Raw genomic sequence first — 12,640 nt, forward strand, 5'->3', positions numbered from 1 at the left:
TTAAGTGTATGACATGTGTGAACATGTGCGTGAGGCCAGCATAGCGCTTTGGATCCCTGAGAATTGGAGTTGCGGATGGTTCTATGCCGTCTACTGTAGGCACTAGGAACTGAACTCTGGTCTTCTTAGGAAGACCATCAGGTACTCTCAACTGTGGAACCATCTCTTTGGTCTCCAAGATTGTACTTTTTTTTGGAAGGGGGTATTCCCCCCCCCCCAAGACAAAGTTTCTTTGTGTAGCTTTGGCTATCCTGGAACTCACTCTGTAAACCAGGCTGGCCTTGAAATTAAGAAAAAAAAAAAAGACCCATTTGCCTCTGCCTCCCAAGTGCTAGGATTACAGACATGCGCCACCATGCCCGGCTAAAACAATTTTTAAATGCAGGTGTGCTTTAGCAATTCAACAGGGGTCTGTGCATTTCCTGTGTCCTGTCATACACCTGACATGCACATCCCATGGCCACTCATTTAGGAGCCCACAAAGTAAGAGAAGGATGACGTCTTCACACCCAACCTAACACACCTAGCTGTTAGGAGAACCCACATCCCTGAGAACTAGTGTCTTCAGAACTACGGGTTAAGTGGCCAGACCGCCAGGCCACTTTGCTTGCCTGACTAATGCAGTCCTGTGCACAGGACACCCATGCCGAGGGGACTGGAATGGGGCTGAAGCAGCCTGGTCTGAGACTTCTGAATTCCATCTCACTAATCTTGTGCTCTCTTGAGCAAGCCAAGCTACTTTCGAGTTATTTTTTCTCATTCATAACATAGGCACGAAACTCTCTTGTTTGTTTGGGTTTTTTGTTTTGTTTTGTTTTGTTTTGTTGAGGTACGGTGCAACAGGCCTGGCTGTCCTGAACTCCCTTTGTAGACTAAGAGATTCGCCTTCAGGAGTGCTGGGATTAAAGGTGTGCACCACCACCACGCCAGGCCTACAACAGGGAACCCTTAAGGGGTTCTGAACATACGGTTAAGTGGCATGTGTTCTGGTTATTAATATCAATATTACTCGTGTGCGTGTGGGTTTTTCTCACTCAGAGTTCTTGAGACTGACTAGTAGCCCAGGCTGGCCTTTGATTCCCCAATGTAGCCAAGGATGCCCTCTTGATCTTCTTTTAACTCCTGCGTGTTAGTATTACAGGGCCATCACCATGTCTGGTTCATTCGTTTGTCGGAATCACATGTGATTGCGTTTATTTGCATATTTGGTTTCTCAGCCCCCTGCCCTGCAAATGTAGGCAGACACAGGTGTCTGTGTTCACAGCTGGCTTGTCAGCGTTAAGTACTTTATTTACATGGTAAAGGCTCAGAACGTCATGTCCAGTGGCTGAGCCCTCAGGGAATGCTTGCCCAGCTATTTTCCTTAGCGCAGAAACGAATGGGCCTGTGGTGAAATCATTTGTCCCTTTGTCTTGATACAGTGGGACCAGTTTTCCCCCAACTTGTCTGTGCACAGAGAACAAAGAGCGCCCTTAAACAGAGGAGCCTTTACACAAGGGTTTGCACATGGTAGGTCCTGCCTATTCCCTTAGTGGGAGAGAGGTACAGTATTGGAACCAGTGGTTTAAGAACTAGCATTTGGGGCTGGATAGATGCCTCAGTGGTTAAGAGCAGAGGATCCGCACCCACATGACAGCTCACATCTGTAACACCAGGGTGTCCAAGACCTCCACGTACCAGCCATACATGTAATAACACATGTATACACACTGCATGATACTCATGTGTGTGTATACACACACACACACACACACACACACACACACACACACACACACACACACACACACACACACCATGGATTTGGTTATATTGGAAAAACTCTTCCTGGAGGATTCCAGATCTCAGGAGACGTCAGTGTAGATACTCTTTTAAGAAGTCACCTTATTTGACAAGGTCATTTTGAACAGGCAGACTTGGTCTTTTTTGTGTTTTGAAACAGGGTCTCATAAACAAGCTAGTTTCGTGCCATGTAGCTCTGGTCCTGCTCCCATGTGCTGGTTAGGAGACAATACACACCCAGGCTACCCAAGAAGAGGAGATCTCAGCCGAGTAATTGCCTCCCTTAGATTGGCCTGTGGGCATGTCTGTGTGGCCAGTTTTAGGTTTTGATTGATGTAGGGGAGAGCCCAGCCTGCTGTCCCATTCTTGGGTGGGTGTCCCTGGGAAGTGTAAGACAGCTGAACGTGGGCCTGAGCAAGCCAGTAAGAGCATCTGTGCTTCCTGCCTCTGGGACTGCCTGAGTTCCTGCCCTGACTTCCCTCAATGATGGACTCTTACGCGAACATGTAAGCCAAATAATAAACCTTTCTATCCTACGCTGCTTTAAAAAGTGAACCAGGATCTTCTCCTTCCTCTCCCCCTCCCCCATGTCCTGGGAACATAGCTTTCTCCAGCTCACAGTTTTTGAGTTTTGAAAGCCTTTTTCCCTCTGGATCATTTTTGTCTGTCAGTTCATCACTTCATCAGTTATTTTCTGCTAACTCATATCTGAATGATTTAGGTTCTAGAGCAGTGGCTCTCAGCCTCCCTAACGCCTCATGTTGTGGTGACCCCCAGCCATAAAGTCCGTTGCTACATCACAACTCATTTTGCTGCTGTTAGGAATTATAATGTAAGTATCTGATATGAGACTCCCAAAGGGGTTGTGACCCACAGGTTGAGAACCGCTAGTCCAGGGTATCTCTGTGCATCCCTAGACACTGCAGCGAGCAAGGGCCGAAGGCTCTAATGTACCTGGAGGGAATATAGAGCCTGCAGCTTTTTTGCTGACTTAGCGAACATATGACTTACTCTTTTCACAGCTAATAAGGATGAGATGAGCTGGATTCCAGAGGGCAGAAACCACTCAGATGGACACGGATTAGTCACATGAGAGGCAGAGAGCAGTGCCTCTGAGGAGCAGGGTTAGGGGTCACTGTAATTCCTTGTCCTCTGCTGCTAGGAGCCTTGGCTGGCGTGAAGAGCTTGCACTCCCTCACTAGGTAAGGCTGGGAGGATGCCACCTGCCTCCAGCCATCGCTGGTTCCTGTGGCGCATGACCAGGAGCAGCATCTTCAGTTTGTACTGGGCGCCCATGGTTGGGATGGGCAGAAGCAGTCGTAGGTGGGCAGCAGCTTCTCACAAGGCGCCAACCTGGTGGCTCCCTTGCAGAACTTGGCCTTGCAGGACCACTGTTACTCCCACCAGGCGGAGGGCCTGTTCTTCCTGAGCCTGTGGCAGTAGACCCTGGCTCTGCACCTCCTGTGAGTGTTTGCTAAGCTAGCAAAGCATCTGGACCCTGCTTCCATTACCCTCCTCTGCCCCTGGCTGTTGCCACGACATGCCACTCTGCCTGTCCTCCACAGGCTTGCGAGGTTGGGAGGACCAGGCACCAACGTTCACTGACCAGAAGGAACTCAGTCACTTCTCCCTGTAGCTCACAAACCCCTGGGGACCTGAGCAGCAGACCTGTTAGAGCTGTGTGGCTAATGACGTAGCGTGGTAGATTCAGAGACAGTCCTGCTTTCTAGTTTGGGTGAAGGTGTAAAAGGGCAAGGTGGACAGTTCCTGCAAACTGTGAAGCCACACCCAAGGGAGAGAGGGCCTCACTTCTACTTTGCGTACAGTGGGCAGCTAGTGTCCGGCCACCCTGTTCCTTAGGACACTCATTTGCAAGGAAGTCTCTCTCCCTCTCCATGTTACCGTCTCTAAAAGTCGGCCTTAATCTGTAGCCACACTGGCCTGAGACACCCACTGCAGCCCTTCTTCTGCCTCCCAGATGTTGATTACAGGGCCAACTTCCCCGCCCAGTTATAATTCTTCTCTGTTCACAGAAAAGTTGTAAATGCTGCCACCTGTTGACCAAGTGTGCAGGTGCATCCCATCCACTTGCAGCATTGCTGCCCAGGTGGCATCTCCCGTGTTCTGGGCACTAGAAACGGGCACTTCTTAGCACTCGGATGGGTGGGTGGGGGGCTGTCAGCAGCCTATTTAAGTGGGACAAGTGCCACACTGGCATGGCAGTCTCCATGGGTGACCCACCGTGATGAGTAGTGGCCAGTCAGGCCCATGTTTCCTGCCTGTCTCCTCTGCCTGGCTCCTTCCCTCTGTCTTCCCCGCCCCTTGTATGGGCGTGCGGGAGCATATGCAAGGCTGAGTTTGAAGTTGGGAGTCTTGAATCCTCCCTCTTGCTGAGTTTGCACTCTCCAAAATGGCTACTCTTACTTAAGTATGGGTTTTTTTTCCCTATCACATATTTTCACGGGTCATATTTTAACCTGGAATTTATATGAGGATTTTTTTCTTTCCATGAGCTGATAAATAATTCAGTCATTGTTCCAGGAACTGTAGTCTCATTGGGTTCCAAGGGTAGATCTCTGAAGAGAACTTGGATCAGTAGATATCAAATGCTACTGTATATCAGAAAAGCAAAATGCCTACATTTCTTTTACCCTCCCCCCTCCCGTCTATATGAGTATATGAATGACTATCTCATTCATATAGACATTCTTGATTGATAGGTCTTTATACAGTACTCCTCTGTCAGCATGGTCATTAAAAACAAACAAACAAACAAACAACATGTGCTCTCAATGATTAAAGGGCCAGGCTCACACACTTTCCCTGGCAGTGTTTTTGGCAGCCTATCGTGTTAGGATTACACCGGAGTGACTTGGTATTGTGCTCAGACTAGTTTGAGACAGGAATATAGATCAGTCTGAAGAATTTGCCACCTATCACCCTTGGAATCTTTCTTTTTTTCAATTTTATTTATTTAGTATGTATACAGTCTTCTGCTTGCATGTACACCTGCAAGCTGGAAGAAATCATCAGATCACATTATAGATGGTTGTGAGCCTTTCTTTCTCTGTTTGAGACAGGGTCTCACATATTTCCTAAGGTGGCCTGAAAGTCACAGCTCTCCTGACGTAGCCTCTCAAATACTGGAATCTTGGGCATTGGCTACTTTTCCTCCTGGCATATTTTAAGTGTACCGTTTGGAATTCTTAGGTTACATGGTACATGCATAGGTAAAGGTACCTGTTGATTCCAGATTTCAAGGCCTAAGGTAACCTAACACTGAAGAGACTCTATGCTCCTTTCTTTAGCAGAAGAGGAAATGGAGAAAGCGTGGCCTACCCAACAGCACAAGAAAGTAGTTCAGACAAATTTTAGCTCAAGCTGGGTTAGTGGTTTTTCAGTTCAGTGCAGTCTGTTTTGATCATGTGACTCCTTAAACTAAGCATAGAAGCTGGCCAATAAAACAGCATATATACAGAGGCAGTTACAGAGTCATAGTCAACTCCTTTTGGACTATGTGGATTTTATTATTTCTGGACTTGCAGTTAATTTTTTAAAAACATTTATTTAATATGTATACAATAATTTGCCTGCACGTGTGCCTGCAGCCTACACTCCAGAGGAGGGTGCCAGATCTCCTTACAGATGATTAGGAGCCACCATGTGGTTGCTGGGAATTAAACTCAGGACCTTTGGAAGAGCAGCGAGTGCTCTTAACCTCTGAGCCATCTCTCCAGCCCACACTTGATTTTGTTTGTTTGTTTGTCTAGGGTTCCCGAGGACATTAGTGCAGGCAGAAGCCCTGGACAGAATCTGTGATGTGGACCTAGTGATCAGTTTGAATATTCCTTTTGAGACACTTAAAGATCGTCTGAGCCGTCGATGGATTCACCCGTCCAGCGGAAGGGTCTATAACCTGGACTTCAACCCACCTCAAGTGCAGGTAAGATATACAGAGTGCTGCCTAGAGGGCATATGTGTACTGTGGGGCTGTGGGGGGGGGGGCATAGAAAAAGTTTAAATCTGGCAGTAGTCAAAGAGAGAGAACTAGGACTGAACAGCCTGGTGACCTGTGAAAGTGGTGCTCTCCTTGTTGTTTCATTAAACTGTTGATGATCATTGGCTGACGCTTGAGACAAGGCCTTGATGAGCTCTTTTTAAAGTGACATGGTAATGTACATTCAAAAAGGACTAAAAGTTATAATTTTTGTTTAGTTGGCTGTTGTTGAGGATGGCCTGAGCAAGTGAAAGAGATGTGCTTTTTGTCAGTGTTTATAGTGGCCAAAAAGCAAATAAAAAGAAATGGTCATCTATAAGACTTTAAATACATTGGACAATACCTGTATAATTTTAGATTATAGAATTGGTTTTTAAAAAAAAAGAATAAATATGGTAGTTTCTCTGCCCTACAGTGCTGGGGATCAAAATCCTTGGGCCTTGTGTATAGTCATCAAAAATACTACCATTGAGGCACAGCTCCACCCCACTCATTCCTTTTAGGTAGCACAGGCTGAGTCTAGCTCACCATTCTATAGCCTCAAGCTCCCAAATGCCTGAGAGATTATGGGTGTGCATCCCATGCCTGGTCTGGTCCAGATTAGTTAAGTTCTGACTCCCTGATAATGGCAGTTTGAACTAATGCACAAGCTCAGTCTGTTACTGCTGGACTGGAATAGGTGGCGTGGTATCTTTCTGGGTAAATCTTTCTAAGGAAAGGGCCTTGAATGTAGATGGAAGCAGTAATTAAATTGCAGGAAGTTACTTTTTTAAGGTGGCGTCACCACTGTTGGTCACCGTGGTGCCAATAGTGTTCTTAATGATGTAAATTCATTTATGGCAAGTCTCCTTTTTTGGTTTTTTTTTTTTTTCTTCTAACTAGTTGATTTGTTCATTTCACAGTTTCATTTTGTTGACCAGCCTGGTCCTAGCCTTCTGAGTGGCTGGGTAAACAGTGTGCCACTGACGTGTAACCTAAGATACTGTAGATAGAAGTGTGAAATACAGACAGGAGAACAGAAACCTTTATCTCAGAAGATGACCAATTCTTTTTTTTTTTTTTTTTTTTTTTTGGTTTTTCGAGACAGGGTTTCTCTGTGTAGCCTTCGCCATCCTGGACTCACTTTGTAGACCAGGCTGGCCTTGAACTCACAGCGATCCGCCTGCCTCTGCCTCCGCCTCCCGAGTACTGGGATTAAAGGCATGTGCCACCACGCCCGGCCTGACCAATTCTTATAATATCCAAAAGGCTTTATCTACTGGCATGTTACTTTGCAAAGCCCAGCTCTCCTCGAAAGAACACCTGATTACAATGCTGTTTCCAGAGGTAGCCGTGGAAGTGAACAGTCAGTTGCACCAACCACCATTGTCTTCCCAGGAGAGAGCAAGGCTGGTGGCCCAGTGTCATTTTGCCATTCCTGGAGCAGTGCTGTGTTCCCTGATGCTCTAAAGATGAGTTCTAAGCATTGTGGCCGTCAGGTCAGGCATGGCCTCTCCTCCTCGCCTGTGATAACGCACCATCAGTGTGAATCCCAAGGTCCCCCAGCTGCAGCAGGATGTCAGTGGTCTTGGTCAGTTTTAATGGTCCGTCTGAGTTGCCGAAGCCTATTCCTCCCCAGTCCGCCTTTGCCAGATACACTTCTGCAGCTTAAAAGCAGCTGTGGGCCCGGGAGCAGAATTCTGATGCTGCTACTGTGCTGTGTGCAGGCAACTATGCTTTCTGGAGGATTGAAAGTGTGGAAAAGGAAATTTGCTTATGGAGCCCTGGCTATGTAGATCAGGTTGGCCTTGAACTTATAGACCCACCTGCCTCTGCTGGCATTATAGGTATGTGCAACCATGTCCACTAAAATTTTTTATGTATTTAAATTTCTCATTTTGTAGAATGTTTGTCTCTGATGGTCCTGTGCGTTTGTCATGTCTGTTTTGACCTTAGGACACATCATTCATTTCAGAGACTGCTCCATAGCAGTTTGAAGGTTGGCAGAGATGGCATTGAGCCATTTTTTAAAATATGTTTTTGTTGTTTTATTACAGTTATTTGTTTGTATGATGTACATTTGGATGTGTACATGTGTGGGTGCCATGGCACAGGTGTGGAGGACTAAGGTTAATTTATAAAGCTCAATTCCCAGCACCCACATGGCAGCTCACAATTGTCTGTAACCCCAGTTCCAGAGGATCTGACACTCCCATACAGACACATGTACCGGCAAAACACCAATGCATATAAAATAAATAAATCTATCACGTCGTCGTCGTTGTAGTAGTAGTGGGGTGTGTTTAAAAGTGTGAACAGTGAAGATTTAATGCCTTTCTCAGGACATAAGGTCAGCTCAAGGAAGCCCAGGGCTATTGGCTGTGTGGTTTGAACAAGGAAGACCTTGGGCATGCCCAGTGGTTGGTCGTGTTAACTGGCTTCTCTGGTATTTCAGGGGATTGATGACATCACTGGCGAGCCACTGGTCCAACAGGAAGATGATAAACCTGAAGCAGTTGCTGCCAGGTTAAGGCGGTATAAGGATGCCGCAAAACCAGTCATCGAACTGTACAAGTGAGTGTGTTGTCTCGGTGTATTCCTAACAAGGACCTATTAGATGATTGTAGGGCCTGGTGGGGAGGGCACCGGGCTGGCCCAGGTAATGTTTCTTCCAGCCAAGTCTAAAGGCGCAAACCTCCCAGAGGTAGATGATGTGGTGGTGGAGTGGTATATACAAGATACAGATTTCCTTTGGAACTATTAGAACAAGGACTTAAACCTAGTTAATCCATTTGTAAAATTGTCTAGACTTCTCTCCTTTTGAGGTGGTGGGGTGGTGTCAGGTGGGGTTCATGCATGCTACACAGTTGCTCCACCTCTCGCTCCGGCCCTTAACACCCCCAGCCCCCGTTTTCCTATTTAATTGGCTCAGATATTTTGACATTATTTTTGTGTAAATAGGTGACTCAGACAGACCAGGCCTGACTGGAAAACTATAAACAGAGCAGGTGATGGTGCCCGCTTTAACCCTGGATCTTAAAAGGCCTGTCTTGATGTGATGCTAAGCGACCTAATGGTGTTTATTTGGATTGCATTTCAGGAGCCGTGGCGTGCTCCACCAGTTTTCTGGGACGGAGACTAACAGAATCTGGCCTTACGTTTACACACTTTTCTCAAACAAGATCACACCTATTCAATCCAAAGAAGCGTACTGAGCCTGCATTGGACGAGCCAAGAAGACCCAGTTGTTCACTCAGTCGTGTGCAGTCTTGGTGCCCTGGCCAAATTAGAAGCTAGCTGAGATAGCGTGCAGCATCTTTTCTAGGTTAAATGATGAGGAAACGGGGAAAATCTAGTGGGTAGATTCTAAGATTCACGAAGAAGGAAACCCTCCTGCCTTTTGATGAGAAGGGGTAACCCTGCAGGTGCCAGCGCCCTTCACAGGAAAGCAAGTAGTACACACTGGATTTCTACCAGTGTGGAGCCTACACTCTAGCTGGGTTGACAGCCACGTGCTACCAGGGCCTCTTTGCATGCAATAGTGGCCTCTCTGGTGTATCTCACCTCCCACAGGCTGTTAAACCACAGCACTATAAGCCTGAGAACTTGAAGGCCCGTGGTCCTGGCTTGTCCACTGCCACACCCTCTGATGACAATTGAATTGACACTAATTGCACTCAGTGGCTGCTTCTCCCCAGTGACTGTTTCTCCCTTGGATCTCAGACATCTTAGTTTCTATTGGCTGTATCTTCTCTCATCTGCTTGCTCCCCCTCACAGGCTATTTAGTGACATGATAGTTTCTGCATTTACCCCTCTAACGTCCTCTTTTTTACAAACCAGAACTAGATAATTGGGTTCAGTCCCTGAGTTCCCTGGGCACTGAGCCCAGCGGAAGGCTTACTTTGTTAAACAGCTGCTCTGACTGTCTGGAGCCTACTCTGCACCTTTTATTGTTTTAAGAAAGATGCCCCCAAAGTCTTCAGGGATTCTTGGAGGGGGGAGGGGAAGGAAATGCTCATTTATGGAACTGTGGGGTGATTGTATCTTCTATACAGAAGTAGTAATTTATAGTTTTCAGTGGACTAATGAGATGGTTGGGTTCAAGGCAAAATGAGTATTGAACATGCTGCTAAATACTAATGCTGCCAGTGTTTCTGTGAGTGATCCAAGCAGATGGTGAGAAGTCAAAGGGAACAAGTCTGTGGGCTTGGAGCATCTTGCGCTAGGTGTACATAGCGCCTGCACTGAGTAAGCCGCCTTTACCATTTTGGGAATGCAGAATCTTTTTGTTTTTTTCCTGTTCCAAAGATGCAGTCTGTAGGTGGCCATAAAGTCCAGAAATGAAGATAACTAATATTTTGTCAATCATCATGTCAGTGAAGCATTTGTTAGAGATTTTCCTCCTTTCCAGACTTGTTGGCCACCCTTCCCTGGGAAGAACACTGAAATGTCTTCCCTCTGCCTTAAAAAGGTGTCTTGCATCTGACTGTCCCCAGGGAGCGTCCTTTATTACCGTCGTGACACCTCAGAGTCTGGTTGGGGGTGGGGTGGACTTAGCACTTTAGTGGGAATGAGATGCTATTAGATTCTGAAGGTGTCATGTGACTACCCCAGTCCATTCACTGCCGTGAATCCTGTGTGCCAGAGAGTCCGTCTTCTTCCTGTGCTGCCTGGACACTTGTGGTTTCTCTCACTTGTCCTTCCATGTGCGAGTTCTGCAGACCAGCACACACACACACACACACACACACACACACACACACACACACACCCCGATGCTCTCGGTACAGAGAAATAGGCTTCTGAAGTGCAGATGAGTGGCTCAGGTCTGTGACTGTCTGGGCATTGCCGTGACACTGCTGAGCAGTTTGGAAGCTTGCCTTTGGATGCCTTTTGGTAGGGCTTGGGTGATAAAAGCCCAGGTTCCTGGAGAAGCAGGTCAGGTGTGGGAGACGTTATACAGTTTAGAGTGGGGTCACCCCCCTGGGGACACAAGAGTTAAAGGGATTCAGGGTAGTTCAAAAGAGGAGGACAATAACTTCTAACTTCTCTCGCCTCTTGTAGGGATTGGGAAGAGCAATAGGGTGAGAGCAGGTCCTTGTCTACACACTCTATGCATTTCAAGGTCAATAGACTACCGTAGCTAGCACTGGGACCATAGGGTCAGGGGTCTGCTGCCAAGAACAGCAAAGGGCAAAATAATCTTTTCCAAGGCTGATTTCATGTCCATTGGCCTAAAAAATGTTTTCTGCAGCAGACTTGGCTGTTTTTTTCTAAGTGATTTTGTAGAAATGAACATAAACACTGAAAGTATCTTGACAAAAAATAGAGTGAAAGGAGCGTCTTGGGAACTAGAGAGACGGCTCAGAGGTTAAGAGCACTGGCTGCTCTTCCAAAGGTCCTGAGTTCAATTCATAGCAACCATGTGGTGGCTCACAACCCATCTAGAATCAGATCTGGTGCCCTCTTCTGGCCTACATGTGTACATGCAGGCAGAACACTGTATACATAGTATATAAATAAATCTTTTAAAAAAAAAGGAGCTCCTCTTCCTTCTGAGGCCACACATGCCCTTCTTTCAGAAAGCCAAGAGTCTGGGTGGTTTCTGAGAGTCTGGTCCACTTTACATTTCCAGACTCCACCCAGCTCTTCTGACAATTAGCTTCCCACAATCCTCTTGTTTAAAACATGAAAAACACTGCATGTTCATTCTTCCAGTATTATGACAGGGGAAAAGTTGCTATGAAGGAGGCCTTCTGAGTGAAGTGTGTGCTATCCGGACCTTTATGAGCATCTTGGTGAATCTTCCTAGCATCCCATGAGGTCCTTCCTATGAACAAGGAGTCCAGGGTATGAAGTCTTGCCAAGGCTTTTAATTGCAGCTATGATTCAGTCCCTGGTTTTCATGTTTCAGAAACCCTCAGCCTTTTACTGGACTTAGCTGTCTGTCTTTTGGCCTAAGGAAGCCAGGGCCATGAGCCTGCCTAGGTCTGCGTAGCTCAGGAAGAGTGGCAGGCATTACTGGAGTGTCAGTGTGAGACTATTTCTTTTATTCTTTGCTTACGCAAAGGAAATTGCTAAATACAAGGCTTCAAGGCAAGCTAGGTTTGGACCCAGGGTAATTTAACTGTCTCAATTCCAGGTGCCACGAAGCCATAGGAAGGAAAACGGCATCTGTTAAACATTAAAACGAACCGCTCAGTTTTGGTGTGGTAAACTGTACAGTTCTTGCCAGAATAAATGCCATCACCTGTGCCTCACGGCACTCCTTGGCTTGACCATTCTGTTTGTGGTAGAGTATGAGGGAGACAGGCCAAAGCTCAGGTGACAAAGGTTCACATGTGGCATTCATATGGACTCCCTCTAGTGACAGACAGTTGTAGGGAGCACAGTGTCTTTCAGTAACAGGTTCTTGTTTATAAAACCTTTGAAAGGAGCATCACTGCACCTTCTCTGTGGGATTTGGGGAAAGGGAAGAAAATGGAAAACCTGGTCCTTGTATAAACTGCAAGAGTTGGTAGAGTTCGATACTTTCCCCCCTTAAGCCAGAATTTGTACTACTGAATTATGCCTCTTGTTTTTGAGCTGAACAGATCTCTGGGGGACTGTGTTGAGCTATGATGGTATTTCACTGTGATCCTCCAAGTTCAAGCCTGCCTCCTAACCCAATGTCCCAGGAGCCAACAGGTGGCTGTCTTTCCCTTTGGTGTGAAAGTTGGAGTTCCTCTTGATCTTGTCATATGTGCCTGAGTATCAGAGTTCTGTTCTGTATGTGCTATCTTGACTATTCATTGTATTAATTGATTTTTGTTATCCTGCTTGAAGATTGATTTCATTCAATTTGATAGAAATAAACATTTTTCTGCTTAATATGCGATCAA

At 46.4% G+C, this 12,640-nt stretch overlaps 1 protein-coding gene across 2 annotated transcripts in view; it reads left to right on the top strand.

The window, feature by feature from the left end:
- The window catches only part of AK4 (adenylate kinase 4), a gene marked incomplete at its 3' end in the record, with an annotated part of 53,282 nt that extends 40,642 nt beyond the window's left edge, over positions 1-12,640 (top strand). Inside the window, exons 3-5 of one of the 2 annotated variants that reach the window (XM_084784435.1) lie at positions 5,553-5,725; positions 8,214-8,332; positions 8,859-12,640. In XM_084784435.1, coding sequence (XP_084640561.1) covers positions 5,553-5,725; positions 8,214-8,332; positions 8,859-8,973 — 407 coding nt within the window. Of the gene's footprint in view, positions 1-5,552; positions 5,726-8,213; positions 8,337-8,858 lie in introns of those variants that run through there. The other variant, XM_084784436.1, reaches the window with a different exon arrangement.

This window comes from Acomys minous, assembly GCF_964271855.1.
Source record: "Acomys minous genome assembly, chromosome: 6".
Taxonomy (NCBI): Eukaryota; Metazoa; Chordata; class Mammalia; order Rodentia; family Muridae; genus Acomys; species Acomys minous.